We start from the raw sequence: 27913 nt of genomic DNA on the forward strand, positions 1-27913 counted from the left end.
TCCTCCCCTTCCGCCGGCGCGGCGCTGCCGGGGCGGCTCCTCCTTCTTCTCCTCCTCCTCCTCCTCGTCCCTCCCGCGGGCGGCATTAGCTCATCGCGGCGCGGCGGCCGCGGCTCCGAGCGGCCTTTTCCTTGGCGCTGCCCCGCCGCCCCCATGGCCCTGTGCAACGGGGACACCAAGGTCAGGGCGAGGGGAAGGGAAGGGAAAGGGAAGGGAGGGTAAAGGGAGGGGGGGGGGGGATTTGTGCCCCGGGCGCGGCTCCCACACATGGCGCTGGAGGGGCCCCCGCGGCCCGGGGTGGCGCGGCCCGGGCGCGGTGGGGTTTGGGGATGGTGCACCCCCCGGTTTAATTAATGAATTACCCCCAGTCAGGGCTCTGTGGCACCCCAGGGCGGCAGCGCCCGGCTGGGACGGACCCCTCGTTCCCCAGCTTTGGGTTCGGTTTTAATCCGGCAGGACTGGGGGGCGGAGGGGATGGAGGGGACGCGTGTCCTGGTGGCTCCTGCATGGGCAGGGGTGACTCGTGAGCCTTTGGGAAATCAGAGCTTTTGTTGGTAATTCAACTTCTGAGCCGAGCCCTTGCGAGCTGCCTGGAGCCGCTTCTGTGGCGGCGTTAAAACCCTCCTTCTGGGCTTTGCTCGAAAACGCGACCCTGAGAGGGTTTTTGGGCGCTCAGTTCTTAGGGCGCTCACTTGGTCCCTGCGTAAGTTTTCTGTCACTTATTTCCCTAGCCGTGCATGCAGCCGGGGCTGCTCCTGGGGGCTCCTCTTCTCCCTGGTTCTGGGCCCTTTATCTAGTTTGCAAGAAGACTGTGATTCTGGAGGGGGTTTTTGCGTGCTCGGTTGGTCTCTGCTTGAGTTTGCAGACGCGCTTTTCCCCAGCCAAGGACACAACCTGCTCTCCTGTCTGGGGCTGCTCCCTCCCAGGGATGTGGAGCTCATGGCTCATCCTCCACAACCTGTGCTCTCACAGGAAACACAGATGATGGAGAAAATGACAGTGGTTTCCATGAGGGTTGGGTCTCAGCAGCCCGTGGACACATGCATGATGCTTCTATCTGTTAAAGCTTCCCTCACATAATGGGCTGGGGGCTCTTGTCTTGGTCTTGGGGATGGCCTGAGTTGGAGGGAGTTACTGTCCTGTTATACTTTGAAATATGAGTGAGTGTTCTTAGACCTGCTTAATTTTAATACCACAGGGAAGCAATTAAACTCTTGTAAAACCTGTGCTGGCTTGAAAGCGCGAGTTCAAGGCTCCTGGTTTAGGCTTGTCCTGAGTTATTGGTGTGGGCGAAAGCTCAGGGCTGATGGCTTGGACAGAGGAGCCACTGCTGCAGACTGGGCTCTGCTGCTCCTTGGCACCCCGGAATGTGACTGTTCTGTATGGTAATGTGGTTTATAAATTGCATTAATGAGCATCCTGCGAGCATGTGGGTGTGTGAAATGCCAAAAACCTCCCTGGTTCTGCACAAGTGGGCTGTTAGGAACCTGCAGACTTGGTTTCAAGTGCTAAGAAGGTAGGTACGTGAGGAAGAAGATTTGTGGTGTCCTCAGCAGGTAGTGTAAGCCTGGTGGCAGGTCTCCTACCACAGCTCATCACAGAACTCAGAATTACTTGGTTTTGACCCAAAAAAACCCAGCGATGTTGGAAGATTTTTGTCTTCCAACGATGATGGGGAGGGTAGAGCTGAGATGAGGGAGGAAGGACCTGGGTGCCACATTTCGGGTCTGTGAGACAGAGGGCTGTGGTTTTCAGGGTGCCTTGAGATTTGAATTAGCTCAATACAGGCTTTCCCCACCCCTTTTTCTCTTGGTGTGCACCAGTTCCGTCCTGGTTTCAGTCCCACTCTCAGGGCATCAGCACGGTGCCCCTGCCCCTCGACAGCTGTCAGAGCAGCTTCCACAGAAGGTCCCAAAAATAGCAAGTTTTCCAGATTTTTGTGAGAATAGACCAGAAGACAAGGAACTCTAGTTATCCCTCTACTGAGGGGAAAAAGAGCTTTTATTAGAGACTGGCCAGCCCCCAGTAGGAAGAGGTGCTGGCTCCGTAAGCCCCGTCCCTGCAGGAGCTGGGCTGTCTGGTGTCCTCTTAATCTCTCTCCTGGCAGACGTGTGGTGTACAAGGCTCAACTGCCATGTTGGCTGCACGTTAGCAGCATCTGTTCCCTTTTGGATTTTATTAAATGAAGTTTCCCTTGTTAAATTTGGGTTCAAAATCCCCAGCGTTGGAATTGTGCCTCTGAATAAGTGAAGCCAGACCCTGTGCTGACTTTCCACCTTCCTCTTCTTCCCTGTGATTTATGGCAGAGTTGCTTTTGGGCTCTCTTCAGACCTGAACCTCCTTACAGTTCTGCTTGTCTGAACCTACTGCTCTGAAACAATTAAAGACTTTAAATAAAAACTGCAAGGAAATGGTGTTTTGCCCCAAGGAGGGCTCAGGAAAGAAGGAGGGTGTTGGTCATTTTTGCAAACTTCTGGTTTAGAAATTGCGAGGTGAAAATGCCCAGAATCACTGTAAAAGTGATTTCCTCCCATCCACTGGAAGGGAGGACAGCTCTGACCTCTCTCCATCTGACTGGGGGTTTGAAGGGGCCATGCTGCTGAAGTCTGTTCTCCTCCAACACATGCCCTTTTTGGTGTGTAACCCAAGACTAAAAGTCATCCAGAGCTCCCTGTCAGGCACACTCAGCCACGAGCTAAAGGACAGAAACTGAGGATCTGATTGTAAATGGGATTTAGGCATTTGAGGGGTTTAGCATTATTTTTTTTCCTGTTCATGTCCTTTAATTAAGATAAAACCTCTTCCACTGACTGTAAACTTTGGAAGTTTTGAGCATGTTTGCCTTCCTGGGCTGGTCTGAGGACAGTTACCTGAGATGTCTTGTAGCTGAGCACTAAAGCTCAGAGCAGCCTGTGCTGTGTGTTTGTTGGGAGATGTGTCCCAGCAGGGTGGTGCTCTCTGGGGTGACCTGTGGTTGAGGTGGGGGTGATTCCCTGACCCAGGTGGAAATGCCTGTGGTGGGAAAACTGGTGAGTCCTGGGTTGGAGGTTCTGCTGCATGGTAGAAACATGCAGAACAACTCAACATGCTGCCGTTAAAACTTGAGATGAAGCTCCAAGATGTGCTTGGAGGCAGTTTTTCCCAGGTAAAACCCTTCCCAGTCTTTCCTTCATCAAACTGCATTGGCCAGGAAGCAGTGTGAGCTTTAAGTTAAGAGAAAAACACCCCAGAGTAATTTCTTCAAGCAGCAAATTTTTTTTCTGCATGAATTTCTTGGTGTCTTAGAGCGTGGTTGTGTTCATTCTTCCTTGAAGATCCCCCAGTAAGGACACTTCCATGGAATAGCGGCCTCTTTTCACTTTTTTTTTTTTTTTTTTTAAAAAGAAACTTCTTGTGCTTTTTAGCCCTCTTTCAGATTTGGAGTTGGCCAGCCAATTCAGACATGATGGACTCAGAGAGAACCAGTGCTTTGTTCTGATGTGCAATCTGCTTGAATGCAGACTTCTTTAAAAATGATTTAGCAGTGACATTTGTTCTCAATTTCTCCTTTTTTATCCTCCCCAGGAGGTAATGTCAAGTGAAAGTTCAGCCTATGATGGGGAAAAACATTTTCCTTCTGACTTTGAGCTGGTTTGCCTGAGAAAAAGGCACATGCTCTTACTTACCATGGGCTGTGCTGGGGTTTATGTGGAACTGGAAACAGAAAAAGCTGCAGTGGCTGCAGATGGTGAACAGAGCATATGAGCTCTTATTTATGGAAAGCCCTGCCTTCATTAGCGTATTAGCATTTTTCTTCCCTAATTTGTGCCCTGTTTGGTTTGGGGGATGGGGATGTCGTGTTTGTGTGGCTGTTTGGGAGGGATGTGCTGTGCCAGTGCATCTCACGGTCCTCATAAACTCGAGGATTTTTTTCATTTAGAAGTTTCTTGGCTAGCCTTTATCATTTTAATCATGAATTAGCATAAGCTAATTAGCAAAGCTTTGCAGATGTTGGTTGTTGAAGAGGTCTGGCTTAGTCTGCGGTCTGTGGCGTGTCACTGTGAAGCCAGGGGAGGTCTGGATTGGATATTAGGAGAAATTTCTTTGTGGGAAGGGTTGTAAAGCGCTGGCACAGGCTGCCCGGGGCGGCGGTGCCGTCGCCATCCCTGGAAGTGTTCGAGAAACGTGTGGATGTGGCACTTGGGGATGGATGAGGTTTAAGGTGAACGTGGTGGTGGTGGTGTTGGGCTGGTGGTTGGACTTGATGATCACCACGGCCTTTTCCAACCTTTCCGGGTTGGGAAGCTGACGGAAGCTGCCGTGGGTGCCGTTCACAGCCCGAGAACGCCGGGGGAGAGCTCAAGGATGGGCAGCACCACTACGAGGGGGCCGTGGTGATCCTGGACGCGGGGGCGCAGTACGGGAAGGTCATCGACCGGCGCGTCCGGGAGCTCTTCGTCCAGTCCGAGATCTTCCCGCTGGAGACGCCCGCCTTCGCCATCCGGGAGCAGGGATTCCGGTACGGCCTGCCCTGAGCCCCCTGCCACCTCCCCTCCTGCCCCTGAGCCCCCTGCCACCTCCCCTCCTGCCCTGAGCCCCCTGCCACCTCCCCTCCCTCCTGCCCTGAGCCCCCTGCCACCTCCCCTCCCTCCTGCCCTGAGCCCCCTGCCACCTCCCCTCCTGCCCCTGAGCCCCCTGCCACCTCCCCTCCTGCCCTGAGCCCCCTACCACCTCCCCTCCTGCCCTGAGCCCCCTACCACCTCCCCTCCTGCCCTGAGCCCCCTACCACCTCCCCTCCCTCCTACCCCCGAGCCCCCTGCCACCTCCCCTCCTACCCCCGAGCCCCCTGCCACCTCCCCTCCTGCCCCTGAGCCCCCTACCACCTCCCCTCCTGCCCCTGAGCCCCCTGCCACCTCCCCTCCCCTCCTGCCCCTGAGCCCCCTGCCACCTCCCCTCCCCTCCTGCCCCTGAGCCCCCTGCCACCTCCCCTCCCCTCCTGCCCTGAGCCCCCTGCCACCTCCCCTCCTGCCCCTGAGTCCCCTGCTCCCTTCCCTTCCCCTCCTGTCCCCAAGCCCCTTGTTCCCTCCCTCCTGCCCCTGAAACCCCTGCCACCTCCCCTCCCCTCCTGCCCTGAGCCCCCTGCCACCTCCCCTCCTGCCCCTGAGTCCCCTGCTCCCTTCCCTTCCCCTCCTGTCCCCAAACCCCTTGTTCCCTCCCTCCTTCCCCTCCCATCTTGCCCCAACCCTCCTTCTCCTCCCTGCTGTCCCCGAGCCCCCCCCTCCGTCCCTCCTTCCCCTCCCGTGCTCACTGCCCGGGTGTTCCCCTGCAACACCTTTAACTGAGTGTTGTTGCTGATTCCACCTGGGCTTGCCCACCTGAGATTTCCTGGGGACGCTCGTGCAGCGACAGAAATTTTGTGTATTTGCTTCTCGATGCCTTAATGCCATTTTAATCGTTTTGGTTTCCAGGTGTAATTTAAGAGGTTGTGTTTTTAAATATGTATCTGCAAAAATCGAGGTGGTCTTGCTGTTTTGCCTGTTAAACTGTGGTGGCTGTTAATCAAGAATACAAGTCTTGTGTGGTTCTAAAAATGATTTCCTTATTTAATCAAGAAAGCAAGTCTTGTGTGTTTCTAAAAATGTTTTTCTTATTTAATCAAGAAAACAAGTCTTGTGTGTTTCTAAAAATTATCTTCTTATTTAATTTATTTTTTTTAACTTAAACTAACTTACTCGGATACTGAAGACATTGTGGTAGATCATGCCAGACTGTTTCTGGGAAGCAACTGAAAAAAATAAACTAACTGAAACTGCCCCTTGTTGTTTGCAACAACAAAAAGAAAGGCCTCACAATTAATTAGTATTTTGTACATTTATTTGTCACGTTTTATTAGGCTTTCTAGGATGTGCATCTCTTCTGTGTGGGGAGAATAAATACCCCGAAGTCCACAAACCACCCAAGACCTTCCTTGTCAGTTTGGTACAATCCAGACATATGGTGCACGTGTGCTTTTTGGTTGTGCCTGACAACAGATAAGGCAGTGCTTTGCTGCAGAACTGCATTTTTCCAATCAATGATAATTAGTGAACCAGTAAACAGTATATTTTAGTAAGTCAAGTAGGAACTTATTGATCTCTCTTGAAAACACAGAACAGAAAACCCAGGAACTGCTGGATCTATCAGGCAGCTTTTGTGCCAAGGATTTCTTTCAGAAACGTTCTGAAAAACAGCTTTTCTTGTCAGATCTTGCTTATAATTCTCCAATGGTCAAGGCTTTAAAAGATGGAAGTACTTAATAACTGGTTTGAAAGAATTCCTGCACTTCCTGCGTGTTGGATTTGAGGAGTGAGTCACAGCACTGGTGGTGTTGTCTCAGACCTGTGCTGGTGCAGGTTTGTGCTGGGAAGAGCTTCTCCCTCCTGCCTTTAGCAGTTGAAGGTTCTTCAGGTTCTATGATTAGAACTGTGGGACTTGCCATTCCAAATAATTGCTCTCTGAAATGTGGCAGCACCTCTTTGTTGAGAAGGTCACTCCCCAGGGTTGGGTGGTGGGTTCAGGTTATCAGGGCCCAGGCTGGTCGATGACTTTGTGTCCACAGAGTCAGTCAGCAAACACCAGTGCCAGATGTCAGGTGCCTTCATGCAGTGACCACTGAAAAAGTGAGCTTTTTGTTTCACTGCAAGGTTCTGATGCATGTTCCACGTGCCCTGGGCATTGTCAGGGTCCCAGGTTGCAGCTCGTGCTCTGAACAGGCCGAGGAGCTGCTCTTTGGGCTGTGCTGAGGTTTGACACGGGCAGCAAGAGTTCTGCTAAAGTGTGTTCACATGTGTTTGAAAAGCTCCTCAATTGCCACAGTGTCAGAACATTCTCCAGTGACAGGTGTCAGCTAAGTGTGACATGAACAGGAGCATTTTCCACAGGATCCTGGTGCTGGGCTGGGAAGTGCCACAGGCTCAGTGGTTTTAGTCTGGATTCTGGCACTGACCTCTGGCAGGAGTCCTGAGGTTGGGGTATCAATGCACACATTTTACTCTTGGTATTTTTATGTGGTTGCTGATGTGCCTTTAATCCATTGCAAATGGGCTTTCAGAGCTGGCTCGGGTTGTTTTGGAAGTGGCTTAGGGTGAACCAGAAAAAGGCATATTCATACCAAGGCAGGAAGATATGCATGGAATTACATGGTACTGCAGTAAAACACTCAGGGTCTGCATCCTGTGCTGGTTTTAACTTCTCCTGGACAGTTGAGAAGATGCAGGTTCCTGTCTCCCCCCAGGGTCATAATTTCTTTCTTTAATACTTGGATATATTGCATAACCTTTCTGTATCCTGGGAGATTTTAGTTGGTACGGAAAAAAAACAGATTTTTGAAGACTCTACTTTTTGAGTACAACAGTGTATAACTATTTTGACTTCTCATAAGAATGTTCAGTTTTTAGGTGTGGCTGTATTCCTCTAATTCCTTCTTAGAACCCCAGGGAACAGCTGGAGCTCTGTCAGGGGAGGTTTAGGTTGGATGTTAGGCCAAGGTTCTTCCCCCAGAGGGTGGTTGGGCACTGGAACCAACTCAGGATATTCTCTGGGTCTAGTTAATATTAAATAGTGTCCTATTTAGAATAGTGTCCTATTCAGAAGCAAATGCTTCTGAAAATGGAGTTACTGGAAGCAGCAATACCACTAGACATGGAGGGTGTTCAGGCTTTTCCTCCCAGTGTTGGAGTTTAGGGAATCCATCATGTCTCCAGCTTGAGCAGAAGTGCCTGTGCATGTACAGCACGGGTTGTCAGGATAGGTCAGTGTAAACCTGTCCCTGTGTCAGCTGTGTCCTTGTTCCAGAGCTCACCTGGAGGTCCCAGCATGCAGAGAAATAAATGCTGCCTCTTCCAGCTCCATCCCTCTCCTGCCTGGAACGAGGAGCCTGTGCTGGGGAGAGGGAACTGGGCTGCAGGGAGATCCCCCCTGTGCCAGGGGGAGCAGGGGGCTGTGTGGCTGCAGGAGATCCCCCCTGTGCCAGGGGGAGCAGGGGGCTGTGTGGGTCCATGGGCTGGTTCCTCCAGGCCTGTGTCTGTTGGTGGTGCAGGTGTTGTGAGCACAGTGCCTGTTCCTGCTGCTCAGAACCAGAGACACTGGGTTTTGTCAGTGCTTGCATGACAGACTCTAACTAATGCTGGAAGAAAGCTTTATTAGACACATTTAATCCCATTTATGCAACCTCTCTCTTGTTTGGTTTTGCATTTCTGGCTCTGAATAACGAGTTTGATGTTCTCTTGAAATAAACAGTCTGTGAGTCCAAGGTCTGGTCCAGCCCTGCTCGATCCCGGGCTGAGGCCAAAAGTGTTGCCCAACTGGTGCCTCTGCAGTTCAGGATCTTGCAAATCATTGTGTTTGTGAAAACTCTCTCTTCCCCTTTGAAAGGATTTGATTTTCTTTTACGGTGTGAAGTATTAACTCCAAACTGTACACACTGGCCTGTGTTGGACTTGTAATGCACAACCTGTTGCTAATGCCACCTCTGCATAATCAGAATGGAGCAAGGGACATTTTCTCAGCAGACTTAGAAATTTGGGAATGTGTTTTTTGACTGCAGCTCCCCTCCAGATGTCACAGACTTCATTAAGTATTTATATATATATATATATATCTTTTCATGCTAATACTCTGCTTTGTCCCAACCATCTTGCTGATGCTTGGCTATGAGGAATTTAAAATCCAGGCACTTTTTAAGATGGTTTATATTTGACTTTGTTTAAACTGAGGAAATACCTCCCTAGTAAGCTGGTGGGTGTGACAGCTATAGCATAGCAGAGCTACATGTTAGGGTATCTGTGTTAAAATATATATTATAATGTATAAAGTTGGAAGAGTGGTATGAGACAACATCAATGTTTGAAGCAAGTGAAGAGGTTTCAAGTAAACAACATATTTGAGTTAATGTTTTCTTTGTTTTCTCTGCAGAGCTATCATCATATCTGGAGGACCAAACTCTGTGTATGCAGAAGATGCACCATGGTTTGACCCAGCCATCTTTACAATAGGAAAACCAGTGCTTGGAATCTGCTATGGAATGCAGGTACTGTTGGGATAATCACAGAACCCTTAAGGCTGGAAAAGATCTCTGAGATCGAGTCCAACCCCATTATATCTGTTTGTCCAGAACCATCTTCTGGGCCTTATTCTGTTATTAACTGAAGGTGAAGTGCTAAAGGATCTGCTTTTCTAACAGAGGCAGTGCCACTTGGGCAGGATGCTTCTAAAGTCCCAACTGAGATACTTTTAATTGTTAAACGGAGGGTGTGTGTTCATCTCTTGGCTCTGCCTTCTTGTATAAAGGCTTTAAGCTGAAGGAGGGCAGGTTTGGATTAGAGATTGGAAAGGAATCCTTCCCTTTGAGGGTGGGGGGGCCCTGGCACAGGTTGCCCAGAGAAGTTGTGTCTGCCCCATCCCTGGAAGTGTCCAAGGCCAGGCTGGAGCAACCCAGGACAGTGGAAGGTGTCCCTGCCCATGGCATGGAATGAGATGAGCCTTAAGGTACCTCCCAACCCAAACCATTCCTTGATCAATAGCATAAATAGTTTTGTTTTGAGTTCCACACTGCCCTTTTTTAGTCATAGCAAATATAACCTGTCGGTCACTAATTGATTCTGCCCGGTTGGCATTGAAAAATGAACCCTCATGGAAACAAGGGAATTAGTGTTTCAAGCATGGAATGTTTTAGCATTGTTCTTAAGAGTGTTTTACACTCCCCCCACCCCCCAAAAAAGAAACAGCCCCACTTATTTCCCTGTGGACTCACTGGTGGTCCTGCAGTGGTCTGCACATCCAAGCTGAGCAAGGAAACACTCCCAAGGAGAAAGGGGCTGGATTAGATGAAGGCTGAGTATAAAGTGATACCAGATTGAGGGGTGCTTTCTCATGGAGTATTTTTGTTTTCCAGATGATGAATAAGGTGTTTGGAGGCACAGTGCACAAGAAGAGTGTGAGAGAAGATGGGGTGTTCAGCATTACCCTGGATAACACATGTTCACTCTTCAGGTGCAGAGGCATTTTCAATTACCAAAGCAATACTGGATATACCAGTCTGGGAAAGGGTGTGTGGATGAAAGGAACGTTATTTTAAAGAAAATAGTGAAATTGCATCAATGTTTAGCTGATACTTTCTAATAAAACTTTTACAAGTGTGGTAACAAGTAAGCAGGTTACTCATTGAAACAAATACTCAGGCAAATGTTTTCAAGAAATACAGAGGGGAATGTTGTGTAACCCCTTTATTTCAAAGTAGAAAGTCTTCATTGAGACCCTGTAAAATGTACCATGACCTGGGAATATTTGTGTTAAGCTCTTGTCTCCTGCTGTGCAGTGCTTTTGTATTGGTTGGCACCCATCCAGTTCTGGAAAGGTCATAGAAAATCCCAAACCATTCACTTTCCACCTTCCTTTGAAATTGCTTTGTGACGTTTTTATAAAGCCAGAATTAGATTTCTTGGTAGTTTGTCGGTGCCTCTCAAGTTCCTTGTAAAAGTCTGACAGTTCACTTATACCTGGTATTCCAGTTTTAATAACTTTCCTCTGCTGGGCTCCTACAGAACTTCATACCTTGCCTGAGGGTGCCCAAATTGTCCTGAAAACACGTAGTTTTGAAGAAGAAAAGTTCACTTTGTTGAAATAAAAAGCAGGACTCCCGGGATCCTGATTGACTCCAGATGGCTCCACGTGTCCAAGAGGGAATACTTCAATATTGGGATGTTTATAAGGAAAAAAACCCAAACCCTTCAGAATTAAGGTGAATTCCCTCTTGCATGAGAGGTATAGTGTACAAGAACTTCTGCAGCTTCCAAGGGAGACACCTTGGAGCTGGAAATGGCTGTTCCTGGGAGGGAAATCCTGCACATATTTCAAATGTCCTGGTCAAACAAGATGAGCTTTTCTTGTGGTCCCTCAGGACTCCTCTTGGAAAGGCAGGGAGTTACTTCTTTGTTCTTTCTGGAGTTGATTCTAGTTTTTAATCTTTGTTTAGGGGCCTTCAGAAGGAAGAGCTTGTGCTCCTCACTCACGGCGATAGTGTGGATAAAGTAGCCGATGGATTCAAGGTGGTGGCACAGTCTGGGAACATTATAGCAGGTATTCATTTTCTCCTGAAATTGTCTTCTGGTAACGTTGGTTAAAGGCAACAATAATGGCAGACAGAAGTTAGAACCAAATGGGAACAAAGTAGTCTCCTTTGTTATTTAATTGCCAAACAAGGGAATTGTTTTTAACAATTCCTTGTGTGTGTTTGCATGTTGTGCTGTCGTGGTAATAAAGAAATAGTCTTCAAAAGGAGTGACCCTGATTGAAATGTGGTTTAAGTAAGAGTTAACATTATTTTCTAGAGTTTATGTTATTCTAAAGTGTGCATGTGTTGTTTCTCTCTGGGATAAAATATCTTGTGCCCTTAGGGCAGGGGTGATGGAGACGTGCTGTGGTGTGCAGTGTGAGTGGGGTTTGGGTTCTGCACTGTAATAGTACAAGTCAAACGCTGTTTAATTAATTATTAAAGCTTGATTAACTTGTTATTTAATATTGCATGAATGTTCAAGTGAGCAAGAATAATGTAGGTACTGAAAGCAGGGTTTTAACATTGCACACAGATTGTCACAGAAAAATGTAGGACCTTAGAATTTGGGGTTTGAAAGTCACTGGAATTATTGAGTCCCAAAGAACCCCCTCTGGAGCCTCTTTCCTTGGAGATGGGAGCCCTGGAGAGATCTTAAATGTGCTGAGCATTTAGTAAGATCTCACAATTTATTCATCTGGTTTATTTAAAATCTTTCATTGAAAAGATGAAAAGGCTGAAGATTAAGCTCCTAAATCAGACAGGGACACTGGGATGCAGCTGGGTCGGTGTGGCTTGTCTGCAGGGTTGGATGAGGTATCACATGAGGGGAAAAAGTAATATGATTTATTCCTGTTTTCACAGGGATTTTCCTGGGATGTCTCAGTGTTTTCCTTGGTTTCTGAGGGACTGTGTGTTTAGATATATAAGAGTACCTTTGTTCCTAATCTTAGTGAGAATCTTTAGTTTTCACTGGTGACTTGTGCCAAAAGGTGGCAGAATAAATCACTGTATACACTGCCAGTACCTGCTTGACTTGGGTGTGCATTCACTGCCAATTTACTCATTTATTTCTGTTTTGTCACACTCATTTCCTTGCACCAATGAAGGCATAGCAAACGAGTCCAAAAAGCTGTATGGAGCACAGTTCCACCCCGAGGTGAGCCTCACAGTGAACGGGAAGATGATCCTGAAGAATTTTCTGTATGACATTGCGGGCTGCAGCGGCACCTTCACGGTGGAGAACAGGGAGCTGCAGTGCATCCAGGACATCAAGGACAGAGTGGGCTCCTCCAAGGTCCTGGTGAGTGCCTTGGCTCCAAGCCGAAAGATTTATTTGCAGAAGCACTGATAGTTGTCCAGATTAATTTGGAAAACGCAGAATTGTCACGATTTGGGTCGTACATTACCCAGGTTTTAGAAAAAATTGCACAGTTGGGCCGATGTGTTGTTTGGCTTCTTGTTCCCTTCCAAGTCACTGGCTGCAGGTCAGCGCTCTGTTCTCGCCCTCCCGACCGTGTCTGAGTCGTGTGCTGACACTTTCCCCACAGACTGCTCACATTTGGGGGTTTTATTCCCTTTTTCCCTGTTTTCCCTCCCGCCCAGGTGCTGCTCAGTGGCGGGGTGGACTCCACAGTGTGCACAGCCCTGCTGAACCGGGCCCTGAACCGCGAGCAGGTCATCGCCGTGCACATCGACAACGGCTTCATGCGCAAGAGGGAGAGCCAGTCCGTGGAGGAGGCCCTCAAAAAGCTGGGCATCCAAGTCAAAGGTACCTCAGCTCTGCTCAGTGTGCCCGGCACCGCCAGCAGCCTGGCTGTTCTCCCTCAGAGCTGCATTCAGTGCTCTGGGTTTATCGAGCTGCTCTTCCCAGACCTTGCCTGCCAAAGCCAGGTTGGTCCTTTGGAGCCGCCTGGGCCTGTTGCCAAAATTCAAACCTGAGATGTTAAGCCTTAATTTATTTGACTGGAGTGCACAGTGAGCTGCCCCATCTCTGGAGTAGTTCAGATCTGGGACCTGCAGTTGGGGCACAGCAGAGCAGTGGGTTTGTGCCTCAGTCACTTCTCTGCTGATGGGTGACAGACCCTGTTCAGCTGCTGCAAAAGTCCCTGGATTTCCATTTTTACCAGTATCCTGGTTAACACTTGGGGCTTTATTTCTTGTCCTGGATCTCTTTCTTTGTAAACTGAGAGCTCATTTGAGTGATTGAATGCTATTATAGCCAGAATTACTTTTTCAGGGCATTTTTCCTTGCTTTTAAATTTTGGTTGGGTTTGGAGTAGCTTGTTGAGAACAAGGTGGTGATTGGTCACAGGTTGGACTCAGTGATCTTGGAGGTCTTTTCCAACCTCAATGATTCTGTGGTTCTATGAAGCAGTTCATTATGAGTGAGCAGAAAGTGCCTTGACGTGGACAATGAGAAGGTTCAGAGGGGTTTTTTTCCCTCAAGTGTGAGGAGGTCAGAGAAGGCAAATTTTGTGCAAACAGCCAGAGCTGCTTTACACTGCCTGGCTGAGTAATTTAATGAGAAAGAGCTGCCTGTTCTGGTGCAGAGCGTGTTGTCAAGGGATCCTCCTGTGTTTTGGCCAGGAATTGTGGCACTAGGTGAGCAATGCTTTCCACTGCCTGCCCCTCAAATAGTGCAGCAAAGTCTGAGCTTTATTCTATTATTTTTACTTTTTTCTTTTTTTAGTGGAAAATCTATGTCTTATTCTTGCAGTCTGTGGAGCAATAAACCTGGGCTCTGGCAGGCAGCCAGGGGAACAAATTGAGGGAATCCCTTTGCTGCAAGTGCTCCTTCTGTAGGTCAGGGAGTTCAGTGCTGGTAAAAGATGCCAGGGAGCCTCCCAGCTGATCTCTGGGTTGAGAGCCTCTCTAAATTAAGAGGCATAATGTAGCATGAATAAATAGTGCATCATTTAATTTTGGTTGCAGAAAGGCCTTGGGGAAACACTGTCCTGTAAACCATTTAAAGCAAGTAAATTATAATCTAAGAGGGGAAGCAACAACTGAGCTTTCAGTCACAATATGAAAAAATAACAGGTTAATAAGAGAAATAAAAGGCTTTTGTTACAACTAATTCTTGAGGTGTTGAACAGCCCTATTTAATGCAGTCAATAGTCAAAGGACTGGTATGATTTTTATTTTCCTTTTTTTAAAGCAGCAAAAAACTTTTTTTTTTTTTTTTTTTTTTGCAACTTTGCCCACAAACCTTTACTGACTCTGTCAAAAATCCCTGTGATTTCCTGCAGTGGTGAATGCAGCTCATTCCTTCTATAATGGTACAACAACTCTGCCCATCTCAGATGAGGACAGAACTCCACGGAAGAGAATTAGCAAGACCTTAAATATGACCACAAGTCCTGAGGAAAAAAGAAAAATCATTGGTGACACCTTTGTTAAGGTAATGTTTTATTTTTTATTTGGTTGATTTTTATTTTTTTTTAAAATAACGTGATTTCTGGATACACCTTTCCTGTCAGACTGTTTGGTCAGTGCCATCAGTGCTCTTGTGTAGTGTGTGGATGACCTAAGGAGCCACTGGTAGGTTTGAGGGAGAATATTGAGCAGGCACTGATGTTCCTGTAGTCTGGAGGTATTTTTTCTATTTTCTGTGCAACAAAATAAGGGGTTATAGGACTATTTCAGCAGTAGGAGAGTGTCATAATTAGTCCTCCCGATTGTTTGTACTGTTCCAGCTCAGTATCATTGGCCAGGCAATCCATTATCTTCTTCAGACCTTGGACAGCCAAAAGTGGACTGCAGCTCTTTGCTTTATTTTCTCCCCATCCTACAGATTGCCAACGAGGTTATTGGAGAAATGAACCTGAAACCCGAAGAGGTTTTTCTGGCCCAGGGCACCCTCAGACCTGACCTCATTGAAAGCGCCTCCCTCGTGGCCAGTGGCAAAGCTGAGGTGATCAAAACCCACCACAACGACACGGAGCTGATCCGGAAGCTGCGGGAGGAGGTACCGGACAGGGGGCTCAGTGTCACAGGCTGAACACTCTCTGCTGTGCTGCTGGGACTGTCCTGCACTGATGGGACCCTGCTCTGACGAGGCCCTTGAGATTCTCTTGTAGTATACTGCAATTTATTACACTTTTTTCCTAGTTGCTACATTCCCAGAGTAGTCCAGATTTTTGGGTGTCGCCCAGCACTGGATACCCGGAAGGGTATCCGGTATCAGAGGGTTGAAGGGGGTTCATGCAGTGTGAACAGTGATGTTCTCAGCTGCAACCCAAAAGCTGTTTCCTCACTCTTCCCTCTCAAACAAAGCCCTGTGTGGTGAGGAAGCAGGGCAGCACCAGTGCCTTCAGCAGCAGAGCAGTTTAGGCTTCTCGGGCAACTGGTTTAACTGGAATTTGTGGTGTAACGGGTCACTTTTTCCTTCTGTTGTCTCTCGTTCTGGACACAAGTCAACGAGTAATCTTTAGGTACTGATATTCCAGACCTGGCTCATGATAGGTTCAGGCAAGAGCAATGACAGTGCTTTTAAAAAAGTGCTTAGAAAAAGATAATCAACTCCTGCTGAGAGAGAAGAACAAAATTCTCCTTATCTTGAACCTCTTGTAACATTCAAGCAAAGTGTTCTCAAGAGAGAGAGGGAATGAGAAAAACATGTTTAAATGGGTTGGAATGTAGGGATGGTTCCTGCAGGTACCTCCAGGGGTGAGTTCTTTTTGTTCCTATGCAGCTGCTGCCTCACATTTGTGGTAACCTGTTCAGAGATCTGCCAGCAGCACGCTGATGGCACACACTGTCTTTGCCAGTTAGCAATTTAGGAACCCCAGGATCTTTCTGAAATGGCCCAAAGGGGACATCTGTGGCTGACAACCAGGAGCTTGGAGATGATGGGAACACAAGAGGTTGAACTGTCTGAAGACAGGCAGCCCAAGTCCTGTCCCTTTGGTGCTATTCCCAGTTGGTCTGTTTAGTCTGAAGTCCAGAAAAGCTTTTTAAACACCTTTCCTGTGCACAGCTCTTAAGTATCAGCATGTGAAGCAAATGTAGGAGAGTGCCCTAATTTGCTTTTTCTGGCATTAGTTCTCTAACTGTGTTACAAAATAGTCTAAGAAAGCACCAGCCCATCACAGCCCTGGTGGAAGGTGCTCACTCATCAGTGAGTCTCACCCACAGGAGAGAACTCCTAATGACCCACACTTCTAATATCCAGCACTGCAGAACGAGTTTCCAAGGCTTTTGGGTCGGTTTGAACATCCAGCAGAGACAGGGAAGGTTTGAATTTCCACAGACAGAACCAGTTTGACCTTACAGCTGTGTCTGGAGCCAGGGATACTTCTGGCACAAGCTGAAACTTCCTTGTCTCCCCCTCTGTCCTGCAGCTCTTTTCCAAAGCCCACACTGACATGGGATTTGTTTCCAGTGTTTATGGAATCCTTGGCACTGATGCTGTGAGGAGCAGGCCAGTGTGATTGCCATAACCTAAACACTTGAGGCTTTTTGTTTGAACTTGTGAGCTGGAGTGTAAATTGCCTTTTTTTTTGTTTTTGCTTTTAAGGGCAAAGTAATAGAACCACTGAAAGACTTTCACAAAGATGAAGTGAGAGTGCTGGGAAGAGAGCTTGGCCTTCCTGAAGAGCTGGTTTCCAGGCACCCCTTCCCAGGTATGGGAGCTGGTCTGTGCTGTTAGTGCAGGGCTGTGGATCACACCAGTGTTGTTCAGCAGATGCCTAACTGCAGTGTGGTGGAGTATAAAACTGATCTCTAAACACAGAAAAGATCAATTTAGGTTTTTATTTTAGCAGGATCTTCTTTCAGGAAAAGATTTGAGAGCAGCTTAATAAATATACTTAATAAAAGCAAACGTGTTGTAACTGAATTTGCCCTGAGCTGCATTTGCTCCTTTTCAGCTGTAGCAGCCAAGCAGGGATTCCCAGTAAGTGCAGTGGCCACTGCCTGAGCTGCCACGTGCCCATCCTACCTGGAGTAATGGCCTGGCTCTGCCTTTCCAGGGGGCATTTGCTGCTTTGAAAATGAAAGCCTGGAGACTAACACGAGTTCTCCACCAGGAAATATCGAGTGGATAACACAGCCGAGTCCTTCCCAGAGGGGATGTTTCTCTGCCCGTGTGTTTGAGCACAGGGGCTGTGCTAATGCAGCACCATCCCAGGCAAGGCAAGGACCTGCCTTTTCCAGCACATTGCACTCTTATATTAAGTAGCTAAAAGGTCAAACAGCCCTCAGGGGTCTTTAAAAGCAGTGGAGACTCCTCTGTGTGTTATACCCAGAGTTCTCAGTTGCCCAGCAAAGGGAGGGAGGAGGTTCCTGTTCATTTTGGGTTTCCAGCCAGCAGTTCATCACCACAGACTGCTCCACTGCACCACCAGCACGTTCAAGGTGTAGGCAGTCAATGCTTAAATGTAAATTGATGCTTAAATGTCCTGAACAGGAATGTCCTTCTGGAATAAAATGTGTGGGGGGTGGGTTTTTTTGTCTTGCAGGGTGTTAAGACAATTGAAGTGCAGGTACAAGAGCAAAATACACTGTACTCAGGCACTGACCCACTGCTCCACGTTTCTGGGTGAAAATCAGCTTCCTGTTATTCAGTATGATGTTTTTCCAATGCTGCTTTGCAGGTCCTGGTCTGGCAATCAGAGTGATCTGTGCTGAAGAACCTTATGTGTGCAAAGACTTCCCAGAGACAAACAACATCCTGAAAATAGTTGCGGATTTTTCTGCGAGTGTGAAGAAGGTCAGAGAACTTCACAGAGAACTGTGAATTTTAATGTGCACAGAAGTAGTGGGATTGTTCTGTAGTGGCCTGCAGTGAGGTTTAAACTGCTAAAAGGTCCAAATGACTACTTTGTGCTCTGTAAGGGATGATGAGTCCCAGTACAACTCACTTGAAGCGATTCAGTGGAATTTTACTGCCATGACTGCTGCAAGTGTTGAACAGTTTCTGGAAAGGGGAAGTTTATACACCCTTCAGATAGTAAACAAGTTTTGTTGTAGTTAAACTTTGTGCAGATGAGGTTTCTGGAGATACCTCAAATCACACAGTATTAGGAAAAGGTCTTCCCTCCCTGAAATGATTGTAACTTTCTGGGCTTGCACACCCAAGCAACCAGTGAATGTGTAGATGACAGTGCAGGAGTGAGGAACTGGTGCTTGCTGGGTGTCCTGAACCAAAACCTGGAGTTTTTAATTGGTGATGTTTAAATTCTACATCCTTAGCAGGGACCTGTTCTGAGGTGTAAGTTCAAAACAACTTCCCAAAGCTTTTTGTAAATCCTGAAGGGTTAATATTTACATCTGCTTTTCCTTTAAAAATCATTGTAGTGCCACAGAAATGAAAAGGGCAGCTTTGTGAAAGAGTGAGCACAGGAAAAAGAGCTTTCCCTGTGGCCTTGGAGAGCCTCAGCTTAAAGTACAGACTAATCAAAGAAAAGTGCTTTTGCTAATATTTAATTGTCAAATGAAAGGTATTTTTTAAAATAGTTCCAAGGGGTAAATGTAGACTAAATTTAAGCAAACAGCTACTTCAATAACATTTTTATTTGCACTGTGCAGATTCTGTTTGAGGGCTTGGGAGCTTTATTTAACTAAAATGTATTTTTCTGCATCCTTGCACAGCCACACACTTTACTGCAAAGGGTCAAGGCGTGTACAAGTGAAGAAGACCAGGAGAAGCTGATGCAGATTACAAGCCTACATTCACTGAATGCCTTCTTGCTACCAATCAAAACTGTGGGAGTGCAGGTAAAGGGAGGCATTCCAGGGATGGTCTGGGAGCTCTTTCCTGCTGGGATGGCAGGCTGGGGAGAAACATCATAATTGCTGCCTTGAGATGTGGGAATAAAGAGCTCGAGTCAAGGAGATAAACTCCAAATGGCTGTGAGAGCTTTGTCAGTGCTGGGGCAGTGCAGAGGTGTCAGGATGCCTGAAGGGACACTCAGGCAAGTGCCAGGGCTTGGATTTGAGGGTATTATCCGAGTTCAGTGATGCTGGTCACTCACAGGCAGTTCCTGGTCACTCACAGGCAGTTTCTTCACAACATTCCCAGCCCCACTGACCTCTACTGTCATCTGTTGTCCCCAATAAGACTCAGGAGTCTCAGACTATGTTGGTTAAAAATCTCTCCTTCCTACATTTGCCCCTTCCTGTGCTTTTTTGAATTGCACTAATCCTGGCAAGGACCTGGAGCAGTGCAGGGAACACTGGGATCTGTGCAGCACCAGTGTTACCTCCCTTTTCCCTCCTCTGGGGACAGAAATCCAAACCAAGTGCTGAGCTGGCATTCCCGTGGAATTGTGTGCAATAACTTGGAGGATTTCTTTACTGAGCAGTCACAGCTGTAAAGAACCTTTCTCTGCAGTATCAGTATTGAATTACATATGTTTTATTATCACTGCTTAGTGTTGTGTGTGGCTTCTGTGGCTCTCTGCAGTCAGCTTTGGTTAGTGTTTGAAGCTGCAGTGTCATCAGATTTCTACACTCTGTCACAAAAATGCCAACATGCAATCAATCCCTCTTCTCTGGTCGCTGTAGATGAGTCTCCCCAGTCTGAATCTTTCCCTTTATACATGTATATCTTTATATATATATATGTTTTCTAAGTCTGAACTTTTCCTTTTATACACTGTTAGCTCTGTTATCTTGCTCTGTGTTTCCTCGTCCCCTCAGCATCTCCCACCACACTGATTTCACCAACTTGGTGTCTGCTGAAACTTGGCCCAAAATATGGCCCCTGTCACCTGCAGGGTGAAGGGAAAAGTCTTGTGATTTTGGCAGCCCAGTTGCCATCCAGTCATTGCTGTTTGTGCCTTGCAGGGTGACTGTCGCTCCTACAGCTACGTCTGTGGCATCTCCAGCAAAGATGCTCCACACTGGGAGTCCCTGATGTTTCTTGCCAGGCTCATCCCACGCATGTGCCACAACATAAACAGGTAAGGATCTAATTATCTTTATTTCTAATGAGCTAGTTAATGTATGGAAGTTTAGCATGTACAAACATTTTCCTCTGTAGGGTACAATTTTTTATGTGTTGGGCCAGGGTATCATACAGAGGTTATAAATATACAACAAATCAAAATACAGATTTATTTCTAGCTTGAAAAGAAACTGATAGCCTACCAGCCTACCTCCTCATTTTTCAGAGCACTTGATTAGACAACATCCAATATAACTTATGCAAATCTCTTCTGCAAGGCTCCAGCCTGCTGATGAGCTGTGCTGTCCTGCAGTCTGGTTTTGCTGTGTGTCAAAAAGGGATTTACATGGGGATGTCAGTTCTAATGGCACAAGGAGAGCTCCAAAGCTGGGCAGTTTGATCTTAATTGAGCTCTCTGTGAGGATACATTTTCTACCTACTTGATTCCATAACTTTTCCCAGCAGCTGACGTTGCTTAGACATTAAATCAACTCTGGAGAATCACATCCTCCTTGCCTGGCTGGGGGATTTCTGGTGAAACTGCTTCTAATTGCTTATAGCAAACCTTAATTTTCTCACAGAAGTGACACCTACTGACAGAGCTATTATCCTGGAAGGTGAGCCCTGGAATTGCAAGATAATTGGTTAAATTAAATGCAGAGGGGACAAAAGAAGGGTATAAATCAGGATTGCCTGTGCAGTTTCAGTGTGTGCTGGCTTCACAGCATTGCTGACTTCTTTGGGCTCTTCTGGGTTCCATGGTGCCCCCCTGAGCCTCCCCCAGCTCTGGGGGCTGTGCTCTCCCAGGGGGTGTTTGCAGACTCTGCTGCTGTTTGCAGGGACAGGGAGACTGGCAGCCAGGAGGGCACTGGAATAGTTGGTCTGCTGCCCAGCTGTGCTTGCAGGCTTTGTGTTGCAAACAAAAATACACGGTCTGAACTTGCATATTTTTCTGCTTTGGATTTTAGACAAGTATTCTTGGTTTGTATGCACAAAGTCAAATAACTGGTGTGTCCTGGTAGGTCCGTGTGTGAGGCACTCAGACATGTCACACTGCTCTGGGCTCTGCAGGGAGGGGAACAGGGGAAAGCTGATGTGGCTGCTTTGAATTCAGAAGATATTTTATCACAGATGTAATTATGCAGATTTATAAATTGCAGTGTTAGTGCCCTGTGCTGAACACACAGCTCTTCATTGACAACAAGGTTTAGTATTTAATGGGGGTTTTGCTGGGTTCCTGTTAGAAACTGTAAGCAAAATAAAATATGCTGCTTCCTCGTTCTGTTTTCTCACTGTGACACTAAGGATGCAGTCTGGAGGCAATTTGTTTTATTCTGTGAATGTAAAATGTGTTTTTCCCCCCCCCCATCTGTTGCAGAGTTGTGTATGTGTTTGGCCCCCCGGTCAAAGAGCCCCCCACAGATGTCACCCCCACTTTCCTGACCACAGGAGTCCTCAGCACTTTACGTCAAGCTGACTTTGAGGCTCACAACATTCTCAGGGAGTCTGGTAGGTGCTCCACCTTATCCCATGGGTCAGGTCCCTGCAAACCTAGTGGGAATAGTTACAGGGGTACTGTCAAAATCTATAACCTTCCCAAATACCTGCACAGAAGGTGGTCAACTAAGGGGATGGCAGGCTCTTGTGAAAGTTGTAGAAGCTGATAGCTAAAGGACAGGAATTAATTGTAGGGGATTTTGGGGAACTGAGGCTTACCTCTGACGTGCCATGTGGTGCTGTGGTGCTTCACTGCACTGCAAACTTGTGCAAAAAGTACTGTCAGCCAACTGGAAGTCAGCAAAGTTCCTTCCCTCTGCTGATCTCAGTCCTCAGGATTTACCTGAAGTAAAGAAACTTGGCAGAGTTTTTAAACAGTGGTTTTTTTGTGGTAAGAAGGGAGCCCAAATACCAAGTTTCCAATGGTGCTGATGCTCCTGCCTGCCTGTGGTGCTTTCCTGTTCCTTAACTTGAAGTGAAAGCTGTGTTTGTCAACCCGAACCCTGCACTCCCAGGGAGTGTTCAGTTCCCTGGGAATGGTGCACAACCAGTCTGGGAATGAAGAGTTCTGAGGTTCAGTTTTATGTTTTTAATCACCTTTGGAGATGTGATGTGTGTGGGAAGCACTGCCTCAGACTTGCCTATATTTTGTATAAATCAAGTTACAGCAGATACCTCTTTTTGGGAATCCATGTTCAGTTTGCAGAGCAGTCTGAAGAGGATTTGTACAAGATTACCCTCAGAAGGCTGTGGATAACACTGTTGGTTGTGTTGGTAAAACTGTGGCTGTGTCTTGCTAACTTTTGGTGACACTTGGCTTTGTGTGAATGAATCTCTCCTAAAAATAAGACTGGAGTTCTGATTTAGTGAAAAAACCTCCTTGTGCCAGCAGCTGAGGCCAGGGCTGGCAGAGGGGGGGAGCCTGAGCTCTGTGAGCTGCAACACACCTCCATATCAGTCTTTTAGATCATTGAAACAGGGAAATTAGGGATCTGTGTATTGGCCTTCAGAAGGAGATAATTTAGAAAGAAGTAAGTGAGAGATGATTGTCTGGGGTTACCTGTCAGCCACCAGCCATGGGGATGCTGGAGAGCTTTCTCTTGAGTTGTTCAAAAAGACTATTCAAAGAGTATTTCAAAGGCATATTTGTGAATGGCTCTTTATTGGGCTTGATATATTGGGGTTGATAAAACCCCATGGCTGTGCTATGTGGGAAGGAAAGTGGATCTTCAGTTGATTCACAGCAAATTACAGGGATGACAGAGGTTATCTGGGATTTTTGGGCATGCCTGCAAAGGTTGAGGATCATCTCAAGTGGCAACTTATAGAATCATAGAAAGGTTTGGGTTGGGAGGGACCTCAAAGCCCATCCAGTCCCACCCCCTGCCATGGGCAGGGACACCTTCCACTATCCCAGGGTACTCCAAGCCCCGTCCAACCTGGCCTTGGACACTCCCAGGGCTGGGGCAGCCACAGCTTCTCTGGGCAACCTGTGCCAGGGCCTCCCCAGTGCCTCCAGTGCTGATTTGAGTAGCTGTGGTGGTGCCAGAGCAGCAGGGAGAAGATCCCACGAGGTGTAAATGCAGCTGCTGGTGTACAATTTGAAGCCCAGGTGGGGATTCTGTCCAGCTGGTGTCTGCAACCCAAATTAATGCCCTTTGCACGACCCTTCCCTGAAGGTTACGCCGGAAAAATCAGCCAGATGCCGATAATCCTGACCCCGCTGCACTTCGACCGGGACCCCCTGCAGAAGCAGCCCTCCTGCCAGAGGTCTGTGGTCATCAGGCCCTTCATCACCAGTGACTTCATGACTGGCATCGCAGCCACCCCTGGCAACGAGGTCCCAGAGGAGGTAACGTGGCCTTCAGGCTCCTCTTCACCGGGAGCTTGTGTTGCAGAGGGCTCGTTTCCACCTTCCTCTCTCTCTCTGGGTTACCTTGACTTTGACTTCCTTGCTGTTTTTTCTCTTTCATAATATTCCTTACCCAGAATATCGTGGTGGTTTGGGGAAAACTAACAAAATGAGCTGGCAGATGGGTGTGACAAAAGGCTTTCCAGCAGAGCTGAGCCAAAATGCCACTGAGAAAAGAAAAGAACACCCAGCCATTCCTGGGATTTTGGAATTAATTTTTGCATTAGTAACTGGAAATAATTACGTCATGAATTGCCCTTGATTGACACTTCTGGCTTTAACATCTCAGTGTCCTGTTTGCTCTTTAGGTCACTAAAAGGATTTAGGAGTCAGGTTCAGGTGCTTTTTTCTGGAAAACTATCCATATCCAGTTTCAGGTACTTTGGTAACACAGAGCAGAGCGTGTTCCTGCTGAACTGTAACAAACAGCTCTGGAGCTGAAGAGCTGCTGCCTTGAGGGACGTGTTTTGTGATCCACAGCCTGATTTAGTCTGTGCCAAAAGTCAGCAAGTCCCAAATGTACCTGCAGATACCATGAGCCAGAGGTGTTGGTTCAGCTGATTGTTAACTGGTGTCCATGTGCTAATGGCAGGAGGCTCTTCCTCCTTTGTGTCTGACAGGATCAGTGTGAGCAGTTTTCCTTTAAAAAAGATAATTTTCTCAGATAATTTTCTTCAGTTTTGTTTCACACACTTTTTTTTCTGATATTTTTTTTCCCCTCCACAACAGGTTGTGTTGAAAATGGTGGCAGAGATCAAGAAGATTCCTGGCATTTCTCGGGTGATGTATGACTTGACATCAAAGCCACCAGGAACTACGGAGTGGGAGTAATTAACTCTTTTTCTATCCAAGTACTGTGTGCAGTCTAAACCATATCAGAAACCATTCCCAGTGTTGACATGCAGTACTGTGAAAGAGTGACTGGAGCTGCTACATCGCATCAGATTCCTCTCCTGGAGCATAATCCTGCAGTTCAGAGCTGTGCTGGGGATGATCCCGCCGCGGGGTGAGGATTGTACGGGTAAAGAACCGTGGCAGCACTGCCGGGCACACACAGGTCCCTCCTGCTTCTGCCTTTGTCTTACAGTTCTCCCCGTTCTCATGGGTTTTACTGTCATTTCGGTGTCTCTTTGTTTTTTGTACACTGTGTAAAAAGAGACAGTTTATTTACTTCTACCAAAAGCATTGTTCCAGCCTAAACGTGTAAAAGGAATCCTTTGTGACCAACTGCTTTCGGACGGATTTATTATAAATAAATATTTTGCCAAATGGAGTAGTGGGCACTGTCAAGTTGTGCAGTTACTGTGTATGTTGTGTACTGTTAACTTGTTCTATATTGTTTGACTCTTGGCCCATGGCAATAATGTTGAGCAAGGCTGAAATCTCCTGCCATCCCCTCTGTCCGTGTGTCTGTCCTGGCCCGGCAGGTGAGTGTGTGCTGACACACTGCCTGTGTGTGTGCCCGTGGCAAACTGCAGGCAGGGCAGGATCCCTGTGTGCTCTGGGGATGGATAGAAGTGTCACACTGGGAGTGCAGCTGGCACAGCTGTTGCACCAGAGCTGCTGGATCTGAGAGCCCTGTTTGCCCCCTCGCCGCTCCTGCTGCCCCCTGTGCTTTCCTGGGACTTGGTGACAGTTTATTTTCTGCACATTTGCTTTTACAGGAGTTTTTTTGGGTATGTATTGTGCTTTGCTTGATCTGTGAGGTCATTCTAGTCATTAGTGTGAAGCCCTGGGGTCGGGGCTGACTTCCCAACCCGTGTAGATCCTCCTGTCACTCGTGTTCTGCTGTTTGTAGTGAAGCAATAATTGGAGAGATGGATACTTTGGACGTGGAGTTTTTCTGATGGTTTAAGGCAAAGCCATTTCCATCCACCTGAGAATCCTGAGCATGTCCTGTGCCAGGAACAGTTCTATTCTGACCTGAGCAGGTTGCTGGGTGCTTGCCGGTACCTCCCCGGGAGAACTGGAATGTGTATCCAGGCTCATCCCTCTTATCCCTGGTTTTCTGGTTTAAGCAGTTGTTCTGTTCAGCTGCAAGTTCACCATAGTGTTATGGGGTAAAGTACTTGGTTTAAACTGTTCAGTAACATGGAGTATTTCATGGCTGTAGCTACTTCTCTCTCCCCTTGCCTGGATTTGTGAACTGGAATAATGTTGGAAGTGTTTGTTCTATATTTTTGGTTGCACACATTTTCCTGTTCTTACATTCACTGCCTACACATTTATGGAAATTAGGTTTAACTTCTGCTCCTAGGAAATGGCCAACTGGTGTAAATGTTTTCTTTTGCCTGTGTCAGGGGTGGTTTTTCACGAGGGGGAGGATCTGGTGTGTTCAAGCCCTCAGCTCCGGGGGCCGATGGGGACACGGGGATGCAGGAGGGCAGCACACCAGTGGCTGGTGTAATGTGGAGTTGGGACCTGCCTCCCCCTCCAGCCCTGCTCCTGGAGGGCTTTGCAGCCTGGGCACATTGAGCTTAGTCTGTCTCAGTTGTCTCCTTTAGAACAGGGAGTGGTGACTTGCACCAGTCACAGTCTCCCGGAGCCCTTGGGATGAGCTTTTTGTGGTGTCAGTGATTGCCAATCCAAATGTTCCTTTGCTGCAGGAAGGTGATTTGTGGGAGCTCTTGGTTAAACCCTGCACATGGAGTTTGCTGGGGCAGAACCTGGCCTAGCAGGGTCCTGGGAAAACAAGCTGGTCTCAGAGGAGAGCTCCCCAAGGAAGGTACAGCTTCAGAGTGCACTTCATTTCTGGTCAGGGAAGGAAAGGCTCAGGACAGCTGTTGTCAGTCCTGGGTGGTGTCTCTGCTCCACAGAGTGCAAGTGAAGCCTTCTGGAGTGGTGCAGAAATCCCTGAGCCTTCCCTGCTCCCCCAGCTCTCCCTGTGCGCAGGCTCGGCCCCGCTGCTGCCACAGCTCGTGTTGCCTTGACAGCAAACAGGCAAAGCTGGAGGAGTCACTAAAAATAATGCAAATAGTGCAGAGCCCCTTGAAAAACAAACCCCCCTCAGGTTTGGCCAAGACACCAGCTCTCTGTGTAGATGGACCTGCAGTCTGTAGTGCCACAGTTCTGATGTAACTCTGATAAAACCCTCATGGTGGTGGTTGGGGGTCACAGGAGTGGTTGTACCTCTGCCCACACACCTGCAGCACACCTGGGCAGCAATCCCTTCCTTACTGCATGCTGCACACTTGGAAAAGTCCTCCTTGGAGTTGCATCTTAACTACAGGCACGATGTCTCCCTGTGTCCTGAAGTCTGCCATGCACTCATCCCATCCTTTAATCCCCTGGGCTGCATTCCTGCAGCTGGACAGCAGTCCTGTGTTCTTCTCTTTAAGCCAGAAAGTTGACTGTTGAAAATTTTAGGCATAAACTATTGCACTATGAATCCAAATGTCTTATGGAAATGGGATTTGTGCCCCTTAGCTCTCTCCCCCCTGTTTGACACCTGTGCCATGCGTTGTAGCCGTGGTGGGTTGTTCTTGGGAAGGTTGGTGTGATCATCCCGGCGGTTCTTGGGTGTTTCTGTGGAATCCACATGTACTGGACAGCCACAAGTGGAGAGAAACATCATACTCTGTTCACATTTCTTAAAAAAAAAAATATATATTTAGCACCTAGTTTACAAACTAATACCTGTAGCTGCCCTGTACAATTGTTCACCTCGAGTCTTCAGTAAAACATGTCAGCAGTTAGAGGAATTTGTATTGGGGGCATTCCCCATCAGTCTCAATTTTTAACATTTTTCTGCTTGTGAAATGATAAAAGTACTGTGAGCCTTAATTTTTATCCACAAATAAAAATATTATGTTTGAACCTTGGTGTGACTTTTTTTTTAAGGTCTTACATGTAGAAACTATATTATAAATATAGTTTGTACATGTACATTATAAATGGGAGTGTATTTTGGGTTGAAAAAGCTGATTTTTTGGATGTAGTTGATTTAAATGTGTGATCAAGAGTCCTGTTAGAACTGGGATGTTTTTCTTGTGGATCCTTCCCCTGAGGGGGTTAAGGTACAAAGGTCAATATAAAGCTGCTTGTGGGATTTCTTCCTGTTTTTAATGGTTTTTAGGGTGAAAAAAAATGGCAAACTGTTCTGGAGTAAGTGTAAGCTTTGTGGACAGCCAGGTTGGAATTGCGTGTTAATTAAGAGAAGTGTTAATTAAAGAGGAGAGTTTCTGCTCCTTGCAGGGGCAGGAGGCAGGTGCTGGAGCTGAGGGTCTGTGCTGGGGTGGGTTGGGGACCATCGGTGTCCTGCTGCTCTGGGGGGGCCCAGGCTCACCCCCCTCACCAGGAGGTGTCTGCCCAGGTCCCTGTGCCCACACTTCCCTTGATGAAGCAGCAGGAATAATTCAGGGCTGCCATCCATAATTCATGGCTCTGACACCTGACCATGGGCTCACAGACCGGTACCTGCCACTGACACCAGAAACCTGGGATGCTGCTGGAAAAGGGGAGCTCAGCCCCCTGGGCTCCTGCTCCCACAGCTCTGCCCGTGGTGGCCCTCGGTGCTGTTGGGTTTGTGGCCAGGACTGATGTT

The 27913-nt window shown here is 47.4% G+C and overlaps 1 protein-coding gene across 1 annotated transcript; it reads left to right on the plus strand.

Annotated features, from left to right (window-relative positions):
* Positions 1-30: 30 nt before the first annotated feature.
* On the plus strand, positions 31-24643 carry GMPS (guanine monophosphate synthase). Its single transcript, XM_051781263.1, has 16 exons — positions 31-180; positions 4317-4498; positions 8932-9046; positions 9911-10008; positions 10991-11094; positions 12178-12371; positions 12674-12839; positions 14320-14471; positions 14865-15038; positions 16590-16695; positions 17668-17783; positions 18665-18790; positions 19862-19977; positions 21340-21470; positions 23138-23310; positions 24100-24643. Exons 1-16 carry the CDS (start codon positions 154-156, stop codon positions 24199-24201), a joined length of 2082 nt encoding a protein of 693 aa, XP_051637223.1. The 5' UTR covers positions 31-153; the 3' UTR covers positions 24202-24643.
* The last annotated feature ends 3270 nt before the right edge of the window (positions 24644-27913 follow it).

The sequence above is a fragment of the Manacus candei genome, unplaced genomic scaffold (assembly GCF_025592945.1).
Source record: "Manacus candei isolate 608988 ecotype Guabito, Panama unplaced genomic scaffold, ASM2559294v1 h1tg000015l, whole genome shotgun sequence".
Classification (NCBI taxonomy): domain Eukaryota; kingdom Metazoa; phylum Chordata; class Aves; order Passeriformes; family Pipridae; genus Manacus; species Manacus candei.